This window comes from Heloderma suspectum, chromosome 3 (genome assembly GCF_057233095.1).
Source record: "Heloderma suspectum isolate Gila_16-S chromosome 3, 16-S_ref, whole genome shotgun sequence".
NCBI classification, from domain to species: Eukaryota; Metazoa; Chordata; class Lepidosauria; order Squamata; family Helodermatidae; genus Heloderma; species Heloderma suspectum.
This window is the reverse complement of record NC_139460.1, coordinates 261,737,532-261,762,382: the sequence shown is the minus strand read 5'-3', so window position 1 is coordinate 261,762,382 and position 24,851 is coordinate 261,737,532. Positions and strand designations below refer to the sequence as shown.

At 43.8% G+C, this 24,851-nt stretch overlaps 1 protein-coding gene across 5 annotated transcripts; it reads left to right on the top strand.

Moving 5' to 3' along the window:
- Nucleotides 1-245: 245 nt before the first annotated feature.
- Nucleotides 246-24,851, top strand: ARHGAP19 (Rho GTPase activating protein 19). Of its 5 annotated transcripts, none has more exons than XM_084846599.1 (13): nt 272-366; nt 6,598-6,744; nt 12,410-12,675; nt 13,511-13,591; nt 13,921-14,130; nt 15,142-15,368; nt 15,525-15,611; nt 16,862-16,927; nt 17,723-17,914; nt 18,605-18,703; nt 19,836-19,940; nt 21,215-21,289; nt 21,778-24,851. In XM_084846599.1, the coding sequence occupies exons 2-13, from the start codon at nt 6,704-6,706 to the stop codon at nt 21,832-21,834; spliced, it is 1,506 nt and encodes a 501-aa protein (XP_084702725.1). In that variant the 5' UTR covers nt 272-366; nt 6,598-6,703; the 3' UTR covers nt 21,835-24,851. The 5 variants fall into 5 exon arrangements, with proteins under 5 accessions (XP_084702724.1, XP_084702723.1, XP_084702727.1 ...); XM_084846600.1 differs by having other exon boundaries at nt 289-366; nt 21,221-21,289; nt 21,778-24,842; XM_084846598.1 differs by lacking the exon at nt 6,598-6,744 and having other exon boundaries at nt 246-366; nt 21,221-21,289.

Below are 24,851 nucleotides of genomic sequence, written 5' to 3'. Positions count from 1 at the left end.
TACGACAAGCTTCACGTGTCTCGTTAATAACCTCTCTTACGCCTGCCCAGTTAATACTAGTTCATAAAAAGGGGCTTGAAACGTCGCCGAGAAAACTACATGCTCCAGAATGCTTAGCGCACGATATTCCCCCCCGCCCCTTTTTTGTCTATTCTTCCTCCAAAGCACGGGGGAGCTCGTTAGGCGTTTGCCACATTCGAACAGGCCAACCGTGTGAAGAAGCGGCGGCGGTGGCGGGTGGGACTTCTTTGGAAGCAGCCAATTGGCTTTCGAAGTTGAACGGCCAATGGGACGGCAAAGCGGCAGATATGAGATGGCGACGGAGTCGGTTGTGAAGGGAAGAGAAGGTGAAAAGCGAGTTTGTGGGTAAGGACGGGACTATGTTGAGGGCGCTTGGGAAGCTGAGGCGGAGCAGAGAAGGGCGAGCTAGAGAGGGGCAGGTTGGTAGTGCAGTGTAGGGGTGGAGAACGAGTGGCCTTCCAGATGTGTTGGCCTACAACTCCCATCATCCCTCCCCATTGGCTCTGCTGGCTAGGGCTGATGGGAACTGCAGTCCTGCGATATCTGAAGGGTCGCACGTTGCCCACCCCTGTTGTAGGGTTATGGAGCGGCGGTTGGTGGGGAAATCCAAGGTGCAAGGGCATTTGGGGTGGGTAGGGGTAGAACTGTAAGCTGGTGTGGCTGTGCGGTGGTGGCAGAAGTATTACCAGGAAACCGCTTCCTGCCTTCGATTCAGAGGTGCTGGTCTCAGGGTATGGATGGTGGGAGATGGAGACAAATATAGAGCATATTCCCATCACTGGTATGCTCTAGCCTTCATGTTGGCCTGGGTCATGAAACCAGTACTTACGATCCTGCTTCAAGAGATTATGCCATTTTGTCTAGTAGAGGTCCGACACTGAGGCACACAACGTTTGCTCTTGCTGCATACAAGAGTAAGGTGTTTGTGTTTTTGGTGAAAGCTACTCATTCCTGGTGGCCATCATGGATAATTTGCTAGGGTTGTAGACTATTAAAAGGCTACCTTGTTTAATTAGAAGGTAATGACCACCCCTTCTGGCCCATAGACTATTCTAGAATCTGGATATAGCAGTCTAAAGTCTGAAGTATGGTTCTCTGTCCTCATGTGAAAGGAGCAGAGTTAATGAGTTAACAAGCTAACAAATAATGCAATTCATAGAATAGTGGGGTTGGAAAGGGCCTACAAAGACCATCAAGTCCAACCCCAATTGTTGCCACTTCTGTCTTTGTTGGCAGGATAACTTGCAACACTGCGTAAGAAACACTCAAAAGTTCTTTTCTAACTATTTCCTCCTTGCTTGTGAGTCAGTCCTCTTGATTTTCTCAAGGCTTCACTCAAGAATATTTGTACTCTGCTTCCTGCAGGCCTAAATTGGCCCTCGTGCTCAACAATCTGCCCTCCCTTGGACCTCTGAGGATGAGTTCTTTATCTTCTCAGTAATTTAACAGACCAAGCTAATTCCCTGTTGGTGTCCTAAGCAACTGGATTCTTGTTCTGCTTTGTCTCCTTGCTGTGGCTGAACTTCAAGGAGGTAGATAATACCAGTACCCGAGCTACTACATTGTCTTCTCTGTGTAACCTCCCTAACTGTGGCAAAATCCCTTCCAAGCTTATTCATGAAGGCATTTCTGTTTTGCCTTTTGGTCAAAAGACCCTCAAGGTAGCTAGCATAATCAAATAAAACAATGTAAACATGAACACTTAAAACCTCAAGTACAGGCTGAATAGAATGTAGATCATGTCTGCAAAACAGAAATTGAGCTACTGTACTCCACAAGCCTATTTTAAAAGCCATGGCTTTGCTGCTTGCTGAAAGGCAAGCAGTGAAAGGGGCAGGGAAGCCTCCCCAAGGAGACCATTCTGCAGCTCAGGTGTTGCAGTAAAAACAACCTCACATGCCCAGCTTGCAATCTCCAGATGGTGCAGGGATGGATAACAGGGCATCAGAACAACTGGCTAGTAGGAGCTTTTAGCAGGATACTAAACTGTGGAAGTAGTTACCATTCTGTCCAGTTCTTTCACTGATGGTTTAGCTAGAACATGCTTTTAAAAGTTGAATCTGCAACCAAAATTGCACTAGTACAAAACTCGGTATATATGTATATTAATATTATTTGCACCTGATATATGGTGCCATTTCACTTAATAGTCATTACTGATAATTAAGTCTCCCCCTGGGATTTTGATGACACCATGAACTTGCCTGTATTAAAGTGAATTTGTAAGACTGGCTGCAGTATTTTTGGAGTTGATATCTCTCCTTGATGCTTTCCCTCTGGCGTGCTTATCATAGGGACTTTGCTGCCCCTGAGGGAACATGTTCTGTCTTTGACTTTGCCAGCCAGTACATGTTTTGAGAATTAAGACAACAGTGTAAAGACCTCAGACTCTGCACAATAGGCATGAATCTAGGGCTATTTGTTCCTGTGGAAGGTCTGCCCTCCTGCCTAGGCTCCCTTGAGAATCAATTGTCAGTACAAGATAATGATAAATTTATATACTCTGAGTTCTAAAGGTGTTCCTCCATAACTTTCCATGTGGTGCAGGTGGTTGCCTGTCTTTGATGTTGTTTGGAATGACACAATGAAGCAGAATTAAGTTGTAATAAATGAGACTTGTACCCCAGTTTTCCCTCCAGAAGGAAGCCCAAAATGGCCAATAATATAAAATACAAAAATATTAGGACAATATGAAAAAAATCATTGGAATATGAATAAAATGCATAAAATATGAATTAAACATGAATTAAAAATCACAATATGAATAAAAATACTACAATAATCGTTCAATAAGAAAACACCAACTCAGCTAATAAAAAAATACAAAATTCATTAACAGTATATTGGGTTGGGAACCTCTGGCCCATGGGCCAGATGCAACCCACTAAGCCTTTGGTTCTGACTCAAGGTCTCCTGACCCCCAAGGAACAATAAGACTTTTTTTCAAAGTCCCATATGCATGAATGTTTTCCTAAGCCTAATTGCTGCAAGGGGAGATTTGAGGAGTGGAGGCAGCTGGGGAGGGAAGAGTTAACCTACTCCTTATGTGCTGCCACCCATAAAAATCCCAACCCGCCCCCCCCAAAGTTCACGTTTGTGCGAATCAGACTTTTTTCTAACTGTAATTACTGCATGGGGAGAGAACCAACCAGACAGCTTTGGCTATGGGGTGGTATAGAAATATAATAATACATGAAATGAAAGAGATGAGAGAAGGGTGGATTTATAGGAGTGTGTATGGATGGATGTGAAGGGGGTGGGATATAGATGGATGGATGAGTATGAGTGGAACGGTATATGTACAGATGGATTTGTGAGAATGGTGTGTGTGTGGCTGGGTGCGTATGTGTGGGTGGATGGATGGATGGGAATGTGTGTAAATGAGGCATGTATGTGGGTTTGGTTCTGCCCCCTTTTGACTTTGGTCCTATGCCTGCTGGTATGTAGTCTCCAGAAGATCATTCATAAAGGCTGAAAAATGTTCAGGCTGAAAAAGGTTCCCCACCCTTGCAATATATCAATAAAGAACAAGGTGATAATACAGCGCCATCCATGTTTAGCAAAATATATATACACATACCCCCAGTATACTAAACATAATTCACATATATTGTTAAATGTGACAAATCCACCCTAGAGCCAGCAGAAGTCTAGAGAAGAACTAAGCACAGCTGAATAATACAGCAATAGCATCCCCCCCCAAAAAAAAATCATACCCTGAAACCTCTCACTGCAGGTTAAGACAAAGACAGAAGTGGTATGGCAGCCTATGCTACTTTCATGGCAACCAAACACTCCACCAGAGGCAATTGCCTCCGGTTGGTAGTTATGACTTTTATAGTCCAGCCTGGTACGTACACACCCACACACACACATGATGCAGATGACATACAGTCAGGGTCAGAAATATTGGAACAAGGATAACTGTTTTGGCAGTTGGTCTCTGTACACCACCACATTGAAGTTGAAAGGAAACACACCCAGATGGGAGCGAAGTCAGGACTTTCAGCTGTAATTCAAAGGGTTTGACAAAAGTGGGGCACTAACCATTCTGGAAGTACAGCCAGTGGCATACACACACCCCCATCATTGGTGGCTCATAAGTAATGGAACGAATGGCTGACAAGCAGCTGCATGGCCAGGTGTGGCCTGTTTCCTGGGTACCCCATGACCAGTCAAGCAGATAAAAGGCCTGGAGGTGGTTCTGAGTGTTACATTTGCATTTGGTAGCTGTTCACTGGAACACCCAACATGAGGTCCAAAAAGGTGTCCATGCGAGTGAAGGAGGCCATCATTAGGCTGAGGAAACAAAATAAACCCATCAGAGAGATAGCAAAAACAGTGGGAGTGGCCAACACAACTGTTGGTAACATCTTGAAAAAGAAGGAATTAACTAGCAAGCTCAGCAACAGCAAAAGGCCTGGAAAAGCACGGAAGACAACTGAAGTGGATGACCGCAGAATGCTGCTCATGGTGAAGAGGAACCCTTTCACAACATCTAGCCAGTTCAAGAACACTCTTGAAGAGGTAGGCATGTCATTGTCAACATCCAAGAGACAGCTTTATGAATGTAAATACAGAGGCTTCACAACAAGGTGCAAACCAACGCTCAAGAAGAGACAGGCCAGATTAGCCTTTGCCAGCAAACACCTAAAAAAGCCTGCCCAGTTCTGGAATAAGATTCTTTGGATTGATGAAACCAAGATTAACTTGTACCAGAATGATGGGAAGAAAAAAGTATGGAGAAGGAAAGGAACAGCTCATGATCCAAAGCATACCACATCTGTCAAACATGGTGGAGGCAGTGTTATGGCATGGGCATGTATGGCTGCCAGTGGAACCGGGTCACTGGTGTTTATTGATGACCTGACTGCTGATAAAAGCAGCAGGATGAATTCTGAAGGGTATGGGGCTATACTTTCTGCTCAGATTCAGCCAAATGCTGCCAAACTGATAAGACGCCACTTCATATTGCAGATGGATAATGATCCAAAACATACACCAAAAGCTACCCAAGAGTTTCTCAAGGCAAAGAAGTGGGATGTTCTTTAATGGCCAAGTCTGTCACCTGATCTCAACCCAATAGAGCATGCTTTTCACTTACTGAAGACAAGACTGAAGGCAGAAAGACCCACAAACAAGCAGCAGCTGAAGGCAGCTGCAGTAAAGGCCTGGCAAAGCATCTCGAGGGAGGAAACTCCGCATTTGGTCATGTCCATGGGTTCCAGACTTCAGGCAGTCATTGACTGCAAAAGATTTTCATCCAGGTATTAAAGGCGATCCTGAAGTTTGAAATGATGTTGCTTTGTTCCATTACTTATGAGCCACCAACAATGGGTGTGTGTGTATGCCACTGGCTGTACTTCCTGAATGGTTAGTGCCCCACTTTTGTCAAACCCCTTGAATTACAGCTGCAAGTCCTGACTTCGCTCCCATATGGGTGTGTTTTCTTTCAACTTCAATGTGGTGGTGTACAGAGGCCAACTGCCAAAGCAGTTATCCTTGTTCCAATATTTCTGGCCCTGACTGTACTTCCTCTGGGTGGATATATATACCTTTCATGGGGATTTGGGCAAAACAATTCACTTGAAACCTGAATGAGATTTTGAAAGGGAGTAGTGCTGGCAACACCTTCCCCCTATCTGTGTAAATGAAAGGATCTAGCTCTATGAAACACTAGAGCTGCAGACATTCAGGAAGCTGGCGGGAACACATCCACACACAGAGAATTCTCCAGGTGAGCAGGGCCATAGGCAGATGGGTGTGCATCAGTGCAGTGAGTTTGGCCTTATAAGGATTGTCCACCTGACTCAAGCCCAGAAGCTTTAAGAAGAGGAAGATGTCAGCGCTACTAAGAGGAGACGGTAGTCCTTGAAAGAAGGAAGTGTGACTGGTACGCAAGATCTGGGCATAATGACTTTACAACCCATGTCATGTACAGCTAATCAAAAGCAGTCTGGTTACATCTTAAATTAGAACTGAGACTTAACATGTATATTTGATCCTATTTGGGAGTCAGTAAATGGGAAAGTGGCTAGATGACATAAGTTTCCTGGAAGTATCTTGTCTACAAGGAAAAAAAAAACTCAAACTGAAGAGAATAATGATCAAAGGACTAATTATGAATGGTCCCCACTCATATGTAGTCAAAGCAATGATTGTTTAGTTTGATGGCATAGCCCTTGCAGTTTTCTATTGCCTGGGGCTTGAGATATAGACAGCATGACTGCAGCTCTGGATGAAAGAAATGCCAACATTAATATGCAGTACAAGCATCTTTTTCCATAATTTGTATCTTATATTGTACAGATTTTATTTTCTCCATAACTCTTATTTCCCCAACCCCTTAATTGTTAAAAACCCTTACTTAGAGATTGGTTTCAGTGCCTCTCTGTTTTCTGAGATAGAGAGATACTTTCCTCCCGGCAAGGAATTGATTAAACACTAAAGGCAGTATCTGCTTATCAATAACTGATCTGATTTTTCCTAGGGACCTCTTTTAGCTCTTTGTAATGGTGGCAGTTACATTTAACACTAAGCTATGGTTTATTGCTTTACCCATGAATTGTCTTGCAGGTGACCAAACAAACCATGGTTGTTTTTCCTATTTCTGGTTTGTTTCTCTCCGGTCCATTTTGCCAGTCTTCAGAGCAGTTTAATTTTCAAGCTACACTTGCTGGGCATGTCTTTTTCAGAGCATACAACAGCACGAACAAACCAGGGGTAAGTTCAGACATCATGGCAAGCTATGGTTTAAACAAGCCAGATTTCATAAGCCAACAACCATGGCTTCTATTTGTGGTTTGTTGCTGATTGGCTACAACCATGGTTTGTTTGCACGTATGAGTTTGGACACAACAAGCCAGATTTCATTAAACCACACCATGGCTTAGTGTTATGTGCAAACCAAGCCACTGGCTCTTATAGTTAACTATTCTACTGCTGTATTATGACATTCCTGGACCCTGTGGTGATAGAACAATCATCTTCTAATGTGGCCTTATCTGGAATGGGCTTTGGTGTTGTTCACCCTATTAGGTAGTTAACATTGTGTCTGGATGAATATTTTAAGTTCCTAGGCACCAGCCGAAAGCTCCCAGAAACCAACAAAAACAAAGTTTTAGGTTTCACCTAAAATGTGAGCATGACTAAGACAATATTTCAAATTCCTGAGCAATTGGGTCTTGCCTGATAAGGTATTCAATGGTGCCTAGAGAACCAGGCAGGTTCTCCCTTAAGCCCAGCTCTCCTTTGTTGCCCTATATGGCGCTGGATCAATGACCCGCTGGATTTGATTTTTCACAAAATTCTTCTCGCTGATATGTCTACAGCCCTAGTAAACAAAACTCAGCAAACTGTATTCTATAAAAGCAAACACAACTTTCTTATTTTCCTCCTCTCCTGCCCACTCCCTTTCTAACTGGAAGGAGAGAATGGAGAGTATGACAGCAACATGGAAGATTAATGTACTGAACCGTGGGATACCATGGTGATAAAAACAAAGAGAATCCGAAGTGCAAAGCAAACAAGACCCTCCCACAATACTGCCTCCCGGACTTTTTTAACATTATGCAGACTGGGGGATTGGGCTGCTCACATCCTCCCTGCCTTTTAACATGGCTGCAGTGCAGGGCCTTTTCTATTGTATATGACTGGGCAGTCTGAAAAGACTTGTGATTATATGTGCTGTTTTGCATTTCCATTTCATTAGCGATAATAATAGGCAGGCATATTTTTGTGCGAGGGAGTGTTGCTGATCAACTGACCTTTCAAAATTACAAAGCCCAGTAAAGCGTAGCACAGATTAGCTATTTCCAACTGTGAGGTCTCTAATCATAAAAGTGGGGTTGGATCGTAGTTGTAAAGGCAGTGAACCTCAAGCCAACTTGTTTGTTCGTTACAGCATGTCCCAAATGCACGGTGTTTTAAAGAGTTAAAACAAGAGGAAAGTTATACTTTGCAGATCCTTCAGATACAGACAACAAGGGCTGCATCTCAATCTTGTACATCAAATGTACTTGCACACTGGGGAGTAAAAAACCTGAGAAGGGGAGATTTTAAGGAGAGTTTTATGTAAGACATACGTTCACAAGGCTGGTCTGGAGTAAGGTGACATGGGAGAGGGTTCTGAAAAGTGAGAATGGCAAAGCCAATGGAAGAAGCAAGGTTGGGTTAAATCCTAAAGTTCCAAGTTTTGATAGCTTCCAGCAATGAGATATTAGATCCACCGGGTAAGGTGGGACAAGATCATAAGGGCACTTGAAGGTAAGGACAAGAATTTTGCCTCGAATGTGGAAGGTAAGCCATTAGAGAGAGATAAGATTTGGAACAGTGTGGGGCAATGTACCTGGGCCTAGTTGTAGAATTAAGGACAGTAATTAAGGGCGCAATCCTATGGGGATAGGTGGCTGCCTCCGAATTCGGAGGTGACCACCTATCCAATGCAGGGCAGGAGAAGCACGAAGGGGATTGTTCCCTCTGCGCTTCTCCTGCCCTGCATTTGTGGCTAGACAGCTGATTTTGGCTGTCTAGCTGTGGGAAGGCAGAGCGAGGGAGGAGGCTGCTGGTACGACACATAGGATGTGTCGTACCAGCGTTTCCACCTTCCCCACCCCGGAACACCCTGTTTTGGCTGCTCCACACTCCTCTTCTGAGCGTGGGGCTGTTCTGCATTGCCTGCAAGGCAGCTCAGAAAGAGGGAAGGTCGGTTCTCCAGGAACCGACCTCAGAGTGCGGGCTCTGAGGTCGGTTCCCGGAAAAACACATATCCTATAGCTATCTAGCCACTGACTAGCGGCCATACGATTGCTCCCTCCGTTGATCAAGGCTGGAAACAAATTCAGTAGGCATGTGACTTGTCTGTAACCTGAAGAAACTAGTAAGATATTGAACTGGGAAGGAGAGGGAGTGGGGAAGGAGGAATCTTCAGAAGGCAAGAACTGGTGGCAGTAGATATCAGTGGCTTGATGAATAATAATGCTGCTAGCAATAAACATAGCAGAGGAGGAAAAACAGCATGAACTCAGTCCTGCGGACAGAAATAGTGAGGCAAGAAAGGGAAAAGCACAATATATAGTTCTCAAATATAGGTGTTGGAGTGAGAATGGCATTCCACAGCATAAATGTGGAGAATGGATAGCATGGGAAATAAATGAAGAAGTAGGAATTCCACAGTAGACAGATGAGAAAAATGTGAGATCAAGGAAGTAGCTACTACTGAAGGTAAGGGAGTTGTTTCTGTCTACCTGCCTCAATCCTATGCCCTACAGTAGAGTTGGGCAACTTTTTGCCCCTGAGGGCCAAATGCAGCAATGGGCACTTAGTCAGGGGCAAACTCATGCATATATACACAGACATAATTTTATTATCCACTTTTCATTATAAAATAATCCCAGAGTGTGGTTCACAACCAATAAAACACAATAAAATCACACAGCATATGTGCCCTAAAGCAACTGAGCCGGTGAACAAGCCCAAACACAGGAAATGATTGCATATTCTTTCTCTGTTTACTCTTGCTTCCCCTTCCTCCAGTGTTTCCTGTGTGCCAAGTTTTAGATTGCCCTTTCATTAGATTATTCATTCAAATTGTAAGTTCCTAAAGGCAGGGACCTATACTTTGAAAATCACCATGCACATTGACAGTAAAAAATAAATAATATATGTAATGTGAATAAGCAAAATATACCAGCAGGCATGAGAGAGGCAGTTGAACATAGCTGGGGGCCCAAATAAAATGGCTGAGCAGTTGGGGGTTTCCTCTAAAAATCAAATACTTCCTAAAAGTAGTACTTCAAAATATAAACAGACGTTATCAAGGAATATGTCAAAGGCAATCTTTCTCCCGTTCATGTTCTAGTTCGATGCAGGTGGCGCGGCTAGCATCCCAGCTCCACCTTCACTGCCCCAGAGAAAGTGACACAAGTTGGTTGATCTGAGTTCTGCTTTGGCTCTACATGAAGGTTGATGCATTTGTGCCAAGAGGGCTGATAAATGAGTCTTTGTGTTGTTTAGTGTGCATGGAATTTGCATAGGCTGTGCTGGAGCAGGCAGATCTATTTCTGAAAACAAGGAACAAGTTATTCTTGCTGTGCCTCTGCTTCCCAATGCCTCACCAGAAGCTTTCAGCGCTTGTGTAAGAGATCTGACTTTCTATTTATTTCAGCTGTAGGTGCTATCAGGTTTCCTGGAAGATAAGAACTGAAAACCCTCAGATGGGCAGGTATCCTGCTGCCCTTTGACTATTGCTTGAAAACCACTTGACTTTTCAGTGGGTTTTCTTTAAAGTCTGGATAATGGCTGGGACAGTGGTGGGGGATCTGCAAATAATCAGCACAACTGTTTTATAGAGAGAGCAATTTTATTGGGCCAAGACACTCACTACTGCATTAGCCCTCCTTAGAAGGAGATGTTGGATCCAGTTAAGAGTGTAAGAGATTTTGGACAAAGCATACTTAGCAGCAGAGCTGGCCCTGGCTGGCATATATGTTAAGACTGCATAATGCACTGCAAATATGAAGTCAACAGCAGTCATCCCCAGCTGCTTCTGTTGAACGGCTCCATCTTGTTCTCAGCTTGCTTTCTAAGCACGTCAAACTGTGGGAAAGCCTACGAAACAGTGCTACAATCGGACTGCACTTGGCAGCTTGCTTTCTCTAATAGGCTGGAGAAGGCTGTTTCTGCTTTTGGAATTATTTTTTACCAAGCTCATTGCTCTGCTTATTCAGATCCTACTATCTAGCTCAACCCCAGTAGATAACCTACCATGGCAGGGTATCTGTTGTACTTTCAACTATTGTCAAGTGTTGCCTGCAAAGGGGTGGTTTTCAGTAGTCTTGGTAAAAAACAAAACAAAAAACAAAGTCTCACTATGTCAAGGCACTAGAGCTCACAAGAAATAATTCAGATAAATTCAGATGACAGGTGTTTGTTTTTTTTTAATCCTGTGTGTAGGTATGTTCTTGCAGAAACTTCTTTAAAATGTTTAGCTTGCAACAAATTTTACAAAATTCACCTCTAAGAAAAGAGTTATTAATTATATTTGTGCTGTAGGACTGCACCTCCAAGAAAAGTAGAGAAATAAAGAAATCTGATGTAAACATGCCATGGAATGTGCCATCTTTCTATAGACCTGATGTAACATCCACCTCGGCTCTATTCTGGAATCCTTTTCCCATGTTCTTATTGTTTTAGAACACAATTCCTGTACCAGAAATGAAGCAGATTGTTTTATATTATAAAAAACTGAAAAAGCTTAGTAAATAAAACTTTTTGTCTTAAAAAGGTAAAGGAAACATGGTGTTCCTTACTTGAATTATTTTGTATAGACTATAAGTACCAAATGTTGGCCAGTTATTGGGCCTGGTATGTAAACTTGGCAGGACAATGTGTGTAGTACCAAAATAGCATAAAACATAAAGGACTACTACTTCTTTTTTGATAAGTATAGCCAGCATAGTAAGCAGTATTCTGCAGTGTTTGCATAAATCACAGGTGTGCAGTGCTTGCATTCCTATAACAGTTACAGGCTAAAACACTATCTCTGCAGGTTAAACACCAGCCCCATCTGGCTTGATTGCTGCATGCGTGTGCTTGTAGCTACAGGTAGCTCTTACATGGCTGATTTGTGTTGCTGTATTGTAGGCAAACACTTTTGTTTCATGTCTATTGGATGCCGCAACATCTCTTTAATAAGGGTTTGTCTAAGTTAGTTGGAGGTGTAACATAGTTAATGCTTCTTTTAAACATACGTTTTGGCAATGCCCAATAGTTGCTCCTTTTGAGGAGCAATAAATTTTGTATTGGAATACTCCTTAATATTTACTGATGTGCCTGCACTTTTAAATTATCTACCTGCTTCCTGGAATTTAATGCATGGTCAGCACAAATGGATTCTCCATGCCCTTCTGATGGCTGAAAGACTGATATTACAACACTGGTAGGATAAACCCTCACCTCCTGTAATACAATGGATTGAAGACTTTACAACCCTTTCAACATTTGAATGGGTAGTGTATAGATGCCAGCTGCAAATGGATACTTACCTGGATATTTGGTCTGCTTTTGTTGAAGTTTATATATTGTTCTTAGATACCTATATTTTCATTCATATGTGCATGTGTGTGTGTGTGTGTGTGTGTGTGCGCGCGCGCGCATGTATCTATGTAGCCACATTTTTTCTTTTTTCCTTTCTTTTGTTGAAATTTTATAATAAAAAATAAGCGAAGAAGAAAAAGATTCTCTGCAGGTTAAACACCAGCCCCATCTGGCTTAATTGCTATTGGGGTGTGCTTGCAGCGACAGGTAACTCTTATATGGCTGATGTATGTTGCTGTATTGTGTGCAGGTATGTCCTTGAAAGTAACACATCTTTCTTTGTATTCCTCAGTGATGCCATCTGCAGTTTTGTTATCTGCAATGACTCCTCTCTTCAGCGGCATCAAATCATTTTCAATCCAGACTTCTTGGTGGAGAAGCTGCGACATGAGAAACCTGAGGCATTCACAGAGCTTGTGGTCAGCAACATTACCAGGCTGATCGACCTGCCTGGGGCAGAGCTAGCCCAGCTGATGGGAGAGGAGGACCCACAGTTGCCTGGTGGGGCTGGCACTTCCTCAGGGTTTTTCCGTTCCCTGATGTCTCTGAAACGCAAAGGTGAGCCTAATGTGTTGGCTAACATTTTTCTCTTGGCCTTTCAGTTTTAAGGGGTTCTCCCAACCCTTTTCTCCTGTACAAATATAAACTTTTGCAGAAGGAAACCTTTCAGCCACTCCAAGCAATTTGGAGGAAGGAGGTGGGATACAATTCTTTATGTAACCAAAATCTTATAGCTAAGTAACCTTCGGTGTTCCTCATGTCCTTTGGAGGAGGACCAGGAATCAAGAGTTGGCTTGAAGCATGCAGGTGGCATTTATCCAAATGTAGTACACTCAGTTAAAAGTAAGAAATATAGCTTAGAGCTGGGCAACAGAAACAGAGCAACCTAAAAGCATCTCAACAGAGTATCCTTGTACTGAGGCAGTGTACCTATGAATTCCAGATGCTGGGGACAGATAGGTAAGGCCACCATTGTTATGCCCTATGTGGTAGTGCCCAGAAATATCAGATTGAGCACCGTTAGGAACAGAATGCTGGATTCCATGGACTGGTCTACTCCAGCAAGGCAGTTCTTATATCTTGCTTATCTTTCTGTGGAGTCTGTTCTCTGGGGTCAGTTTGAAACAGATCCAAAATAAAAGTTAAAGTATCTCTTTTGCAGCATAGCTTTCTTTACAGAGCATAATAAGATGCTTTATAAAATTGGATATCTGATGAGCGGTTAATTGGAGGGGCATTTACAAGGGTGGGAAGTGAACACATAATCAGGCCCAGGGCTTTTAATTCTATCTTTTCGGAACAGTGGAAAAAAACTTTGTCAGTTCTGAGTCTTGCAACAGGATCAGGAGTTCCATCTTGGCTGCTCATGTCTTCCTTTTTTTTTAATCTCCAGAAAAAGGGGTAGTATTTGGAGCTCCACTGACTGAAGAAGGCATTGCTCAAATATCTCAACTGATTGAGTATCTGCATAAGAGTAAGTGGCATTTGGCTGCCTTTCTCTCTTAAATCAAAGATTGTGGACTGGTCTCGGGCACAGATTTGGCATTGACAATTTCCCTAACTTCTGACCTGGGTAAACCATAGAAGAGCTGTGTTTCTTGACATGAACATTCTCTTGCCACCCCCAACTTCAGATGTTTCAGTGATTCTTTTGTGCTAGGGCTCTGTAGGGTATTCCAATGATATTGCATGAACAGGAAGGAGAAAAGATTGGGAAGGTTTCATAAAAGATTGGGAAGTGATAATATTACCCTTAGCACATGCTTGGTACCCCTCCATCTTATTTTTCCTATCATGGTGCAGATCTGCGGGTGGAAGGCTTGTTCCGAGTGCCAGGGAACAGCAACAGGCAACAGAATCTGAAAGAAGCCCTGAACAGTGGGACAGAGATTGACTTGGATTCAGGGGAGTTCCACTCCAATGATGTGGCCACTCTGTTGAAGATGTTCCTGGGGGAATTACCAGAGCCTCTGTTGACCCATAAACATTTCCATGCACACCTCAAAATTTCAGGTGAGCCAGAGCTGAGGGAGAAACAGAAACAAGTGCATTGGGGAAATAACCTGGGTTTATCTGTTCATTGCAAAGGCTATTGGGTTAAGATAGGAGGAAGGCATACTCTGGGCTTCTTCAGTGTATCTGTGGAGCCCTGCTGGGTATCCACGAGGCTTTCCTGCCCTTTTCCCATCTTTTTTTTCTTAGGGGATTTTTTGGGGTCCTTCAGGGCAGGTGGGCATACTGCCAAGTGCAGCACCTGCTAAGACTCCAGCCATTTGCCATCTTAATTTGCCCAGAGAACCTCTGAGCCCATGTGTGTTTGGGCAATCATCCAGGGAGAGGCAGGGTGTGTGGGTAGGTAGGTGATCTGAGGAGAGAAAAGGTGTGTGTATTTGGCTGGTGGTCCAGGGAGAGAGATCCTGCGGGAGGCAGAAGGGAAATTGAGTAGATTGACAGTTAATTGAGCAGGAATTAATTTGGGTAATACATTTGGGGGAAATTTCAGGGCTGATCTTCCAATTTGGGGAAATTAATTTAAGAGGAATGTGTTTTAGAGTTGGTTTGGGGTAATTAATTGGCTTGCCTTCTGTGAAATAGGTGTTCTGTTAGGGCAAAAAACTGTGGGTACTGGATTTTGTATTTTGGGGCTAAGGCCCCACTTCCACCTTGTACTCAGGTTCTTGTCTTTCAGCTTCAGCATTTTTATTTCTGTGTAATGGGTGTTTTCTGACTGGCCACACCCACTATAGTGGCCATTTTGTGACGGTGTCTATGGCACTTCCTCAAATACCAAATGTGCCCATTGGCTCAAAAGGGGAGTGTCATGTTAGGAATATCTAAGCATGAAGGTTTTGGGGTTTCTAATTATGTTGGGGAAGAGAAGGCTTTAGGGAATGCAAAGGAGTGTGATGGGAAGTTAGAAAGGGATAGTTCATTAAACTTGGTGGAGCTCCTGAAGTCTGTGTGACTGGGTTTTCTTGTAGCCTGCTCTGCGTTACAGATGTTATCCTAACTCTTGGATTGTAGACCTGATGCAGTTTGATGGCAAGGGCAACAAGACCAATACTCCAGATAAAGAGCGTCAGATTGAAGCACTGCAGTTGCTCTTCTTGATTCTGCCAGCCCCCAACCGCAGTCTGCTCAAGTTGCTCTTGGATCTGCTCTATCAGACAGCCAAGAAGCAGGACAGGAACAAGATGTCAGCTCATAACCTTGCTCTTATGTTTGCACCTCACATTCTGTGGCCTCGAAATGTAAGTGCCCTGTTTTGTATAGCAACACAAAAGGTCAGGCTGGGAAAGAGCCCCACTATGCTCTCCACGCTTGGCTGTTGTATCCTGCCCCCTGTACCAGTGATCTTGCAACTCACCGGCTAATTAGCCTGCCTTGGTACTTCCCACTGTTGCTAGGTGACTGCCAGTGACCTGCAGGAGAACATTCCCAAACTGAATAATGGGATGGCTTTCATGATCAAGCATTCACAAAAGCTCTTCAAGGTAGGTGCTCCTAGGATCCTCCAGCTCTCAGGATCTGCTCCCCAAATGTCCCATGTGGCTGCTTGGGGGGGGGGGGGAGGTCTGTTATATGAACAATCTTGAAATGCTCCACCTGTCTTCTTTATTTTTTGCTTCCTTGGAGAGGGTAGGTAATGTTCCTGCTCCCTCTGCTGGGCAAAGCAGGCATGGCATTGACAAAAGAAAAATCTCCGTTTTCGATTTTAGACAGCAAGATGTCCTCCACTCACGAGTTTCAGACAGTGCTGTGATAGTCGTTATAGTTAAAGCTTCCAAACTCTGCTTCTACCCCTTTCTTGATCAGTTAGGGCACCCTTTCCTGATCAGTTGTTGCTATGGCCACTGGGCTTCTGAGGATGCCCTCCGGGTCCTCACCAGTCTCTCTTTGCCATTAAGCCTGCTATATATCCGTATAAATAATATGCCATCTAGTTGGTTTAATATCTTTAAGAAAACTGGGCAAGAGCTCGTTTAACTGGTAGTGCACAACATACCTGAGAGGTGAACAAAGGACTGACCTCTCATCCTGGATGACCCTACTGCCTGTAGAGCAGGGGTGGGTAACTTTTTTTTTAGCCTGAAAGCCATATTTCCTCATGGGTAACCTGCTGGGGGTTGAATGGCAATAGTGTGTAGAGCCAATCATGTAAATCTCCCCTCCTTCTTTCTCTCTCTTCCCCCTCTGGGTGGCAATTAAGGTTAAGAAAAAAGGTGAAAGGGAACCTTTTTCTGTCTAATTTCTATATGCGGAGGGTGATGGGGGGGGGCAACTTGCAGGAAGGGTTAACCCCACCCCAGCTGCCAACCTCCCTTCCCTCAACCCCTTCATGTGGCAGTTAGGCTTAGAAAAAAGGTCCCATTTGCATGAATGGAACCTTTTTTTCTAAGCCTAATTGCTGTGGGGATGCCATGGGCCACATCCAAAGGCTCCATGGACTGCATGTGACCCACGGGCCAGAGGTTCCCCACCCCTGCTGTAAAGGAAGCATATTGAACACTTCAAAAGCAGTAATTGGGGTGGCCTTCCTCATGCTCTTTGAAAGAAGAAGCTGCCATTTCTTTGGTCATTGGCCAAAGCATCCCTGAAACTGACTGTTCAGTGCTGAAACTGACTGTTCAATGCTTGTCTCAAGGAACTGGGGCAACTACTGTGGGACCATGTATCTGTTTCAGAGTCAGGGACACTTTGGCGTATAGTTGTCTGACTCTTTCTGTTTCACTCATCTTTCAAGGCTCCAGCATACATCCGGGAATGTGCCAGACTGCATTACTTGGATTCCAGAGCACATGCCTCAAAGGTAATGGAAGGGAGCGTACAGGATGGGCATTGTCAGGTCAGCAAATTGAAAACTGAAGCAAATCTTCTGATGTGAACAGGAATTGCTCAGAAGGGATTCTGCTGGGGGAAATCCATGCTTTGAGGGATGGAACAGACAGAATTAGCCCTTGCCATATAGCCTGATATATATCCTTGCCAATAAAATGCCCTCTATTTCAGTTAAACACTTTAGAAAACTGGACAAGCTCTCATTTAACTGTCAAAAAGTAAGACTGCCTTAGAGCATTTGGGTACAGCACACAGCATTTTTGAGGGGAGGAGAAAGGGTTGGGCCTGAGCTGTTCAGCCAAGTTCTGCCCTGTTCATGCTAGATTCATGCCACTCCCCCCCCCACACACACACACTTTTAAATTGTAGTTAATTGCAACAAAATAATGCCAGTTCATTATATTATACAATATGTAGACAAAACACATCATCTTCCAATAATCCTCAAAATAAATTTCCATAATATGAGGAATAAAAAGTTACAAAATATGTATCGTATTGTTAACATAATCATTTCAATGGAAACTTAAACAAAAATAGTAGTTCACGTTAGCATATATTAAATTCTTTTTGTAATAATTAGTAAAAGGTTTTCACTTTTCTTTAAGGTTATCCCATCTCTGTCCTCTTTTGTTCTAGAGACTCATGCTAGATTTATTAGTGTCATGACAGCTTTTATTGGAGTGGCATGTTAACAATCTTCTGGGACAGGACTAGCTAGAACAAAATAGGTTAGTGGGCTGAGTGTCCTTCTGAATTTCCCTAGGATGACCTGGACCTGCCAGTGCCACGGGATTTCAAAGACTTCCAGCTTCTAAAATTCAAGAAGCGAGGGCTGTTGGATTGCTCTGTCCACCAGGAAGACACACAGCAGCATACAGAGGAAGCACTGAAAGAACTCTTCCGCCATGTTCATAATATGCCAGACTCTGCCAAGAAAAAGAAGCTCATTCAACAGGTATTATGATTATTTTCTTTAGGGAATTTGTATAGGCTGCCCAATAACACTGTTCTCTGGGCAGCTCACAACCTAAAATAATAAAATACAGTATTAAAGTACAATACTGTAAATGGTAAATAGCAGCACAAGCATTCCCAGCAGAGAGAGGAAAAAAAACAATTTTTAGAGTATGACTAAACATACACAACGTATAAACAATGGTTCAAAATACTAAGATTTTGAACCATTGAACAAATTCTTTAAAAGCCTGGGAGAAATGTTTTAAAAGCCTTCATCTGGCACCAAAATGATCACAAAGAAGGAGCCAAGCAAGCCTCTCTGAGGAGGGCATTCTACAGCTAGGGTGCCACCACCAAGAAAAGTCCTCTCCCTGGTAGCCACCCACCCCCACCCCTCATTTCAATGGGTGGAGGCACCCAGAGCAGGCCCTTTGAAGAGGATCTCAAGGTTTGGGTAGATATATGTGGGAGAAGGCACTCTTTCAGGTATCCTGATCCCAAGCCATTGAAAGGTTGAAACCAGCACTTTGAGTTGGGGCCAGAAATGGACTGGGAGCAAGTATAGAAGGGGGCATGGGCAATTTGATTGGAACAGAAAGGCATACATGGGAACCACGATTGGGCTTTGGCATGGGTTGCTGGGCAACAGTGCAGAACTAACGATGCTATAAGGCGTGTGTTTTCCTAGTTTCAGAAGCACCCTGAAGCTCTCACTCCTCAGAGAGGTACACCCACACCTCAGACTCAGAAACGCACCCGCACTCATTCATTTAGTGGCCTAATCAAGGTAAGAATTGTTGTATTAGCAATTCCTTCTGCCACAATAGGACTACTTGCTTCTCACTGATGAACCTTTTGGGTATGTTGTATGTTACCCAGATGCATATACTTTCTAACTGGGCATGGTGAGTATATATTGTGAACAGCTTTCTAGGGCTGTAGAGTGATGCTCCCCAGTAATTGTCTATTTCCTCCTAGATAACAGAAAGGGTTAGGACTGTGTAACTCTTAACTTTATAGGCAATGGCAGTTTCAGTACAGGAAGTGAGAAGTGGAATAGACACTCGCACCAGGACTTTTCTGCCACTTCATGAAAATGCTGGTCCATTATGGGCACTCATAAGAGCAGGGACTGATAAAAGTTTAGATGGCTCTCTTCCATCTCATTTAGTTATGGCTTCTTCCCTGTTCTTAATCAGAGATGAAAGGGTCTAACAGCATAGAAAGGGAGCAAGTTAATCTCTGATTCTAGAGCATACGCTTCTCAGCTATAGGAACTCATTGCAATTAAGCATAGAGTGCAAATGGAGGTAGGCCATGGGTTTATGAGATAGGACCCTCAATAGCCTTGATGCACAATAGTTATTGATCCAGACATGAGCACAAAGCCATTGCTTGCTTTGAGAGATAATAGGATGAAGTGGGTATACCAGATTGCTCATCTTCCTCTATCAGGGAAGCAAACTAGCCCAGCCAAAGGTGGGATCCAGAGCTAAATATCTGTGCAAATACTTAAAGGGCAGCAAGAAGCTTTTTATCTTTTGGAATGACTTTGATGTGTGGCAAATTCATGGAGTATAAGGCTTTCAATGGCTACTAATCATGATGGCTGTATACTACTTCCAGTATCAGAGGCAGTATGCCAGTTGCTGTGGAACAGAAAGGTCCTATGGCACTCATAACCTGCTTGTGGGCTTCCCAGAGGCAGCTGGTTGGTTACTGTGTGAACAGAACGCTGGACTAGATAGGCCTTTGGTCTGATCCAGCATAGCTCTTATGTTCTTATGACTGTACCAAAGTACATCATGTACCAGTTTCTTTCCCCGCCTGCCAGCTTACTGAGGCTCCACTGTTTTGTTGCCTTTCCCTTCTGCACCCAATTATAGTTCCAAAGTAATATTTTCCTTTCTTTAATACAGCGTAAAGTGCTGGGAAGTCAAGTGTCTTTGGACAAAAAAGGGAATGTTTTGGAGTCTGCAGGCACTAAGGATCCAAAGCACGGTAGTAAGGAGAACGTCAGCACGGTAAGAACTGCTGAAAGAAGGATCTCCTTGCATTACACTAATGGGGTCTCTTACTGGTTGCTGGTAGATGTTGCCCGCATTTCATATCTATCTGCATTATTTTGGCTCCCTAATACATTCTGAGAACAACAGGATGTCTAGGTCCAGTCTCAAGCTCTAGATGTCTCATTAGCATGACTAAGAGCAATCCTATGCAGCATTTATGCTAGGAACAGCTGCTGTATCCAGTACATGCTCAGCTCAAGACAGGAGGGGGAAGCATGGTGGAAGGGGGGGGGGGAGCCACAGAAACACCAGTCGCATCTCTGGCAGCAGCACCACTTCCCACCAATCCCAGGACAAGGTGGAGATGGTGCTCCTACACTGCTCAGAAACAGAGGAAACCAACCCATGCTGGCTGATCTGGGGACGTGGTCACAATGATATCACATCCCTTCAACTTGCAGAACGTTGCAGCACCCCAAACGTGTGAGCCCCAGTAGCACAGGCAGCTATCCCACAGCTCCTGAGAGACTCCAGGCAGTTCTGCAGAAAGGGGTCCGAGACCCCAAATACAACACTCTGCACACAAGTACCACAGCCTCCCCTAGCAACCCATGAGCTCATACATCCTGGTGGCAGCACCCATTCCCCCTGTGCGCAGAGGCTCACCTGAGAGGTAGAAAGTTGTACCATCAATGGAGGCATAGCTGTGGACTGAAGGAGTATAAGATCTGTGCTTCTCCCCTGTGCTGCCCATGCCTCTGCCCTGTTTCAGCTGTGCTGGTGTATCTGGGGCATTCCGGCAGTGTATCTGTTATGGCGATAGCACCTCTGGCATTCTGCCAGTGTGGTGGGCTTCCAGTAAATCCTATAGGCCCTCAGCTGGTGTATCTTCAGTATCTGATTGTGCCCTAAGCCCATCTAACCTGCCCTGTGCTTCTGAGTTCTTGAATCCTTTCTTTCCCCAGTAACAAAGGGCTATTTCTCCCCTTCCCAATTGGATTTGATGCTTGTGCTTCTGTTGCTTCATGACCATTTTCGCATTTGGATATTCTTTGCTTCAGAATATAAGCCCCATATTTCTTTCTGGGGCAAACCAGTTTCCCAGACATTTGTCAGACACTACAAGCTACCATACATCTGTGTGGCATGACTAACTTCATGTCAGAAATTAATTTGAATTTAAGCAAGCCAGTTGCTAGCAACCTGGTACATCCTAGCTTGATTTGAGTATGGAGGGGGGCAGTATAGTGTTGTTCAGAGGCTAGAGTTTCAGTCCACATCTTGTCTAGTTACAGAAACCTGCTTCCACTCCAACAATCACTGTGATTCGAGCAAAGCTGAAGTCCCTTGAGCACAGGAAAGAGGTGAGTTCAATTTTTATATGTATATTTATATATAAGCAGTGGCTGCCTGTAATCTCATGCTCTCCTCTTTGGCATGAAAGAGTGTGTAATGTGACTACAACTAGGGCCCCCAAGCCCATTCCTAAAGTATTGATCAAGAAGCTGCTGTCAAGTTGGGTCACTTTCATCAGATTCTGATACGATGCACTAATGGACAGAGTTCAAAGGTTAATCTTAGACCCCAGTGTCCCAGAGCAGGCAGGTTAAGTAGCTTGATGCTAGTTCTGTTGATAGTGTCCATGAATGAAAGATGTACAGAGAAACAGTGAAGCTAGAAGAGTGGAGTTAAAGTGGTCCTTAGGCTAAAATCTGGGCTTCTCATGGCTTCCACAATAGGAAGTAAAGACGACCTCGGGAGGACTGCTGGTGTTATGTGTCCATGGCCTCTTGTAGTTACCCTGTGCCTGCAGCACAGTAAGAATTCGCTAATTACTCTCCTTCTGGCACAGGACTCTTGTAAACAGACTCGATTTCGTGGGACCTCAACAGAAGAGTCTTCCATTTGAACATCCGCTCAATGGTATATATGTGCAGCAAAGACTTGCAAACCTGTGGATAATGCCTGTTACCCCCAAGCTGTGAGCAAAATGTCAGTGTCAGGACTCCTTGATCCCTCTAACCTCGCTTACTGGAGCCTGGCCTACAACTGTGTGTCTGCCAGAATAACAGACTCTTTCTTCCATGTGAACATGTGGAAACCACTATCTAGCCACCTGTCTATGGACTGTAGTGTAGCTTCTCTTTGGAGAGGCTGTTGTTTTGTATTGCTTGTCCTTCCAGATATCCATCTTTCTATCTAAGCTTGTATATTCCTGCTGGTGCTTTGTTTTTGCCCAGGTTTTCGTGAATGTGCTTCTTCTTTACCCTGCAGTTCCCATTAGCATCCACAGTGGAGTCAGGCTTTCAGTTCCTCTTGGCAGCTAGGCTCATCTCAGTATCTCTTTGAATGAAAGTCTCTCTGTTGTGGTTATTGATGGGTTTGGAGGAGTAGCTATACTCTGAGCTGTCTCTCCCAGACTGTAGGGATCTCCCTCAGGCATGTGACTTGGTTGCACCTATCCCTGTGTCTGAGCTATCCTAACTTGGACATTTCAGGCCAAGGGCTAAGAGTATATGTACTAAGAAATCACCTCTGCAATCTGTTTCCCTTTTAAACAAACAAAGCAGGCCTTCTTAAGTTGAATTCTAGCATGTCTAGTGAATCACCTGCAAAGTAATTATGTCTTATTTCAAAAGGCAGGTGATTCCATTGCTGCATATGCTTGCCTTCAGTGCACTACCCCTATTCTTCCTTCAGTACTGATTGTCAAGAGAACATTTTGGCTGAAGCTTTGCCTGATGGAGTCTGTCTTGCTACCCCCTACCTGTTGTGTTCCCATTGTCTGTGGCCCAGACTCTGATGCACATTTCTCAGGTAGGACCAAGGGGCTGAGAGTTTAATGACTAACAATTTGTTGGAAGTGCACTAAAAGACAGAGGAGCTCATCAATCTGAAAAGCAACTGACTTGCTCGCAGGGAAGGAGGAGAGGGACTGTCAGATTACTACAAGAGATGTTCCCTTCTTCTGTCAATAAGAGTGTAAGTGGGAGGGTGGTGCAGCGTAGCAGCAATGCTGCTGATTGGATGGAAGGAGGGCCACAACATAATGGTAATATTAATCGAAAGGTGCTAAGCTTCCCTCTGGAAGCTTCTCAGGAACAAGAGTCTTTAGGTGAACATCCTGCAACCCTACATGGGAGCACATGGCCATGTACAATTTTCAGTAAGGTGAACCTCACTGCAATAGAAATGGCTAGGTGCAATCCTTTGGTTTAATACCATATTTCTCTCCCTACCCCGCAGTAGGCTGCTTTTACCTAAATTGTGGAGAGACTTGGCATGCCTACTTTGGTTTTGTGGAGAAAGCAAATATTTACATTCCCTAAATATGTGAAGATTGAGCTACTGCTGTTTTTGTTTTTAAAGACAGTCTTCTAAATCTCTATCAGGACCATGTCAAATAAATGTCTTTCAGATACATCTCGTATGCTCTGCTACAGGTTAGGATTGCTGATATCTGCCATACCCATGCCTGAAAATAGCTTGAGCCAAAGAAATAGAGAGTTGCTAACATTGTGAAAGCATAGGCAAGACTGAGAAGATAGTGCCAGTAATTGTGAGATCAGGGGAAGCAAGCAACTACGTGGGTGAAAACAGCTTAAGCCGAAAGTTCTTGAGGTTGTCCTCATTTAGCCACACCGTCTTACAGGGCATGGGAGATATAAAGCCAGCAAGAGTCCATCAGGAGATTGCCAAAATTTTACCCACAGATCCATCTAATCTCTTTCTGGGAAGCTTTGCTGAAAGAACTAGCCCCTCCTATGCACCATGGAAAATATATACTCATTGGGTTGGTTCACATGCAACACTAAAACATGGTTTGGCACTATGGGAACAAACCCTGTGTTCATGTGCTTAAGTATGATCCCTTCCCCTGTTGCACATTCTGCTTAAACATTACTTCCCGGCTTGTGTGGCAAACCATAGTTTGCATTTGCATCTGAAGTGGCCAAGTATGGTTTGCACTTTCCCCTCCAAAGCAGGACTGCAAACTACAGTTTGAAACTAGTTTGCAATCCTGGTTTGGAGCAAAAAGCACAAACCATACTTTCTTTGCCAGTTCAGATGTAACTGCAAATTATAGTTTCCTGCAAACCAGGAAATAATTAAGTGGGGCATGCAAGGGGAGCAAGAAGAGGACAGAGTGGGGAGCACACAAGCCCTAAGACTCAGTCATGTAACATCAATGCATACTTTGGCAGTACCTATGAAGTACTGCTTGTGATGGGGTAGGCGTGTCTTATAAGGAGAACCTTTTGATGCTCCACGTTCTCCCCCACCAGAAAGACAGATGCAGGGGACATAGGGTTTGTGCTTAGCAAGAGGGTTTGAAGGGGTGAGACTGCAAAAATCCCCTAGGGGTAATTTTAAGTGTCCCTTTCTCCTACCTACGTTATTTTATGGTCACTGGATAACTGTTTGGATTTTGAGGTAACTAGCTATATGTTCTCAAAAACCCAGAATTAGGCTGTTGATTCAGGATGACAACTTAAGTAAACAGGCTCTTTAAATTTTTCATTGCCTGTATGTAAGTGTTCTTGATCCAGCAGAAATTGTCCTGTGATTTGTGCAAGACATCAAGGACATTCATGAAGCCACGTTTTCCAGTTCTGGCTACCACGAAACCTGCCAAGAAGTTCTAGATCTTACATTCATGGGTTATGCAAATCTTAGCAGCACTGGAAAAGAAACCACCTCCAGCACATTACTGATCCTGGAAAGGAAGTGCCTCCAAGAGCTTTTATTTTCTGTTTTTCTCTTAATCTCATCCATACTGTGGACAACCTTTACTTATCTGTGCAATGTAACAATGTAAATAATGTATTTGTTCCTTTGGTGTGTTGCCTTGTCCTTTCTGTTAATGTGAAATTCCAATATTAAATATTCTTTGGTATTAGTACCTTGTTGACAGGTACTAGGGTT

Excerpts from the sequence above, each read along its gene's own strand:
- ARHGAP19 (XM_084846597.1), top strand. The coding sequence starts at position 287 with ATGGGACGGCAAAGCGGCAGATATGAGATGGCGACGGAGTCGGTTGTG. Across the intron at positions 367-12,409 it reads GGTGAAAAGCGAGTTTGTGG|TGATGCCATCTGCAGTTTTG; the intron begins GTAAGGACGGGA and ends TGTATTCCTCAG. Across the intron at positions 12,676-13,510 it reads GATGTCTCTGAAACGCAAAG|AAAAAGGGGTAGTATTTGGA; the intron begins GTGAGCCTAATG and ends TTTAATCTCCAG.